This window comes from Vigna angularis, chromosome 9 (assembly GCF_016808095.1).
Source record: "Vigna angularis cultivar LongXiaoDou No.4 chromosome 9, ASM1680809v1, whole genome shotgun sequence".
Lineage (NCBI taxonomy): Eukaryota > Viridiplantae > Streptophyta > Magnoliopsida > Fabales > Fabaceae > Vigna > Vigna angularis.
The window spans coordinates 19,882,170-19,885,710 of NC_068978.1; the positions used below are offsets into that span (position 1 = coordinate 19,882,170).

The 3,541-nt window shown below is 33.6% G+C and overlaps 1 protein-coding gene across 1 annotated transcript; it reads left to right on the forward strand.

Moving 5' to 3' along the window:
- The first annotated feature begins 1,547 nt into the window (after positions 1–1,547).
- LOC108347112 (germin-like protein subfamily 1 member 20) lies at positions 1,548–2,645 on the forward strand. The gene is made up of 2 exons (XM_017586244.2): positions 1,548–1,776; positions 1,970–2,645. Exons 1-2 carry the CDS (start codon positions 1,563–1,565, stop codon positions 2,515–2,517), a joined length of 762 nt encoding a protein of 253 aa, XP_017441733.2. The 5' UTR covers positions 1,548–1,562; the 3' UTR covers positions 2,518–2,645.
- The last annotated feature ends 896 nt before the right edge of the window (positions 2,646–3,541 follow it).

Consider the following 3,541-nt stretch of genomic DNA (forward strand, 5'->3'; position numbering starts at 1 on the left):
AGAATCCGTTCTGAGTTACATCCGCAATCCATAGGAAGACACACCTATCTTCCTACAGCTTGTCACACTCTTTCAAAAAAAAGAAAAGCATTTTTTTTGTCAATGTTTACATAATGTGAAGGTTTCACAAGGTTATTCGTCGAATATTAATAGCCTTGTTTCTATGAAAGATTTAAAGTTAGTTGGTTTAAAGTCTCATGATTGTCATCTCTTAATGCAACAACTTTTACCAGTAGTTATTCGAGCCATATTACCTACCTCTGTTAGAGGTATTCTCACACGTTTGAGTTTGTTTATCAATGTCATTTGCAAGAAAGTTGTTGATCCTCGACAGTTAGATGATTTGAAAAATGAGGCCATCAGACTATTGTGCCAATTGGAAATGTATTTGCCACTCTCATTTTTTGATATCATGATTCATTTGATTGTCCATCTAGTGAGAGAAATTCGAATATGTGGGCCGATTTTCTTGAGATGGATGTACCCAGTTGAAAGATACATGAAGATACATGTCAGGCCAAAAGTCAAATCTGCAAGAATTTTCCAGGGTGTTAGGCATCGGTTGGAATTTTAACTGACGTCATATGGTGTATATGCATCGGTTCTCCTTGAACCGAGGCAGAAAAGTTCAACTAAACTACAAAAAATGCCACCGCATTCTGATAAGTTTCGATTGCTCCTAAACCGAAGCCTATTGTGTGAGTTTAAATCCTCGCTAATATATTTTGATATTATTTTTAGTTTTTTATTTGGTTATAAATATCTATTTAGGATTGTGATATATGATTTTGTGTCGTTTTTGTGTTCGTTTGACAGACTCTAATAGTGTCAAGATGGTAAGCGACGACGCTATCTTTGCGTCGCTAATCTCGTGTATTCTTGTAATGAATTTATAGAAAGAGTGAATCTAAAAATTTCTCGAAGAGAATTTAGTTTAGGAAAGGTTTTTATTTTCCAAAATAATTTCAAAGATAGGTAAGTGTAGTCAACATTATTATCTATCTTTTTATATTTACATAGTTTATTCACGATAGGAAAATATAGTTCAAATTCAACTTTTGCAAGACATAGTCCAAGGAAAAAATTGGCCAATTTATTTTGTGAATGATTTCATGAGATCATATACATATTCAAACACTCTTCTGCTGTTGAAATAGTTGAGTGTCATTTTCTGAAGTGGTTGACAGCGGCATCAAAAAATGGTCTCTATGTTTAGCCGTGGTGAGGTGAATATACATTGGATGATAAGTATGACCCAGTCCCTCACAAAAAAATTAGTATTCAACCCATTTAAACTATTGTCATGAATGTACTATATTGAGACAAAGTCTAAACTGAAATCTGATTAAGATAACGATAATCCTCTCAAAAAATAATATTACTGGAAAAAGTATAAGAAGCAAAGTCAGGTGATTAGGTAACACCGAAACACTTGCGTTTTCTTTTTCACATGGGGCATCTCCTTAGTCTACTCTTTGATCAAGCACGCATGTAGTTGTTAAGGAATTGTTCCTCACTAAATAAAAAATTAATTAAGGTAAATACAAGCTGCAAAGCAATCGATGCTTCATCCTTATAAATACCGATCTCCAAATGAATCAAAACTCACTTCTCACAACATTACAAAGCAGAAGAATCGTTTGATACCGAAAGGGAAAAAAATGAAAGCTGTTTACTTGTTTGTTGCCGTCTTGGCTCTCACTTCTTCACTTGTCTCTGCGTATGACCCTAGTCCCCTGCAAGACTTTTGTGTGGCAATCAAGGAAGTCGATGGTGGTACGTAAAAATATTCTTCAAAATGATACACATATATATATCTTTATTTTATCTACATCTATTATACACTCGTTTTTTCTATCACATTATATAATCTATAAATCTAGCATTTATGCTAAGTATTTGATGCATCTTTTTTTGGTGTATATAAATAATTTTTCTATATTAATAACCATTGCTTTGTAATTTGTAGTGTTTGTGAATGGAAAATTTTGCAAAGACCCAAAGGCAGTGAAAGCTGAAGATTTCTTCTTACATGTGGAACCTGGGAACACCGACAACCCACTGAATGCACAGGTGACTCCTGTGGCTGTTGATCAACTACCTGGATTGAACACGCTGGGCATATCTTTGGCTCGCATAGATTTTGCACCAAAGGGTTTAAACCCTCCCCACACCCACCCTCGTGCCACTGAGATCCTTATAGTTCTCGAAGGAACACTTTATGTTGGATTTGTATCCTCAAATCAAGATGGAAATCGCCTTTTCACCAAAGTCTTGAACAAGGGTGATGTCTTTGTCTTCCCAATTGGTCTCGTTCACTTCCAACTCAATGTCGGTTATGGAAATGCTGTTGCTATTGCTGGTCTTAGCAGTCAAAATCCAGGAACTGTTATTGTTGCAAATGCTTTGTTTAAAGCTGTTCCACCTATTTCTGTTGAGGTTCTCGCCAGAGCTCTTCAACTCGATAACAAAGTAATTGAAGACCTTCAAAGGAGATCATGGTACGGCAAGGACTAGTTTGTCCGGGAACATCATCCATCATTTCTTATTCTATAACTATAATCAATTTCATGTTTCTATCACACCCATGCACTGGACCTCCAACTAATTACTAATATAATAAATAAAATGCATCTTGATTGTTATACTCTAGTATTTCTTTTTTTTTTACTTTGATTTCGTTTATTCCAATGTTTGTCAATTTAATAAAACAATGTATTCTTCAAATAGTTGTGCTTGGATACAATATCAGAGTCTTTAAGATAACACGTCGTTGATTAAGTTCGGTTGTCGATGTTTTTCCTATATTGTTCCTTTTCTCCTATATATTTAGGATGTTAAAGTGAGCTATCGTAAACCCAATAATGAATTTCATGTTTCTATACATCACTCAATCAGTATATTTTTATATAATTATGGGCGTATAAGAATTAAAAAAGTGCTGGACGAAGTGAAATTTTTAACCTCTTGACATGCTATTTTGACCTTTCTAATATAATTTACATATTTTTCTCCCCTTTTGATGGCTAAAGCTTAAAAACACATTTTTCTCCCCTTTGGAGGAAAATTTGGGGATGTGGGAGCTCTCCTCTCCTTTTGATCACTAAAACAAACAATTGCAAATTAAAAAAGGATATGCGACAAATAAAGATAAATGTGACAAATAATAGATGTGATTGACGAAAACTGCGGTATTTGATGAATGCTCTAATATTGGAATTACATGGTGTTGGTATGCCAATTTCACCATTTTTATTATATTTAAATATATTAAATTTAAATTAATGTTATTATAGAAACCATCTTACTTTTTTAAATATTTTATTTGATGAGAAGGTTCAAAATTAATGAATTGTTATTCCTAGTTATTACTCTTGGGAGAATTCAACAAGAACCTGAATTATAAGGAACCTCCCGACACTCATGCAATTCATAAATCATGCGATGAATGAGTTAAACAAAGCATGTAATAAGCACAGATGAATTAATCTAACAATTAATGAAAAAGCAAGTGTTATTAAGAATCAATTCAAATACATGA

What these genes read in the sequence shown, in the direction of transcription:
- LOC108347112 (XM_017586244.2), top strand. Translation starts at nt 1,563, where the DNA reads ATGCTTCATCCTTATAAATACCGATCTCCAAATGAATCAAAACTCACT. An exon ending in AATCAAGGAAGTCGATGGTG is followed by an intron (nt 1,777 to 1,969) that starts GTACGTAAAAAT and finishes TGTAATTTGTAG; the next exon opens with TGTTTGTGAATGGAAAATTT.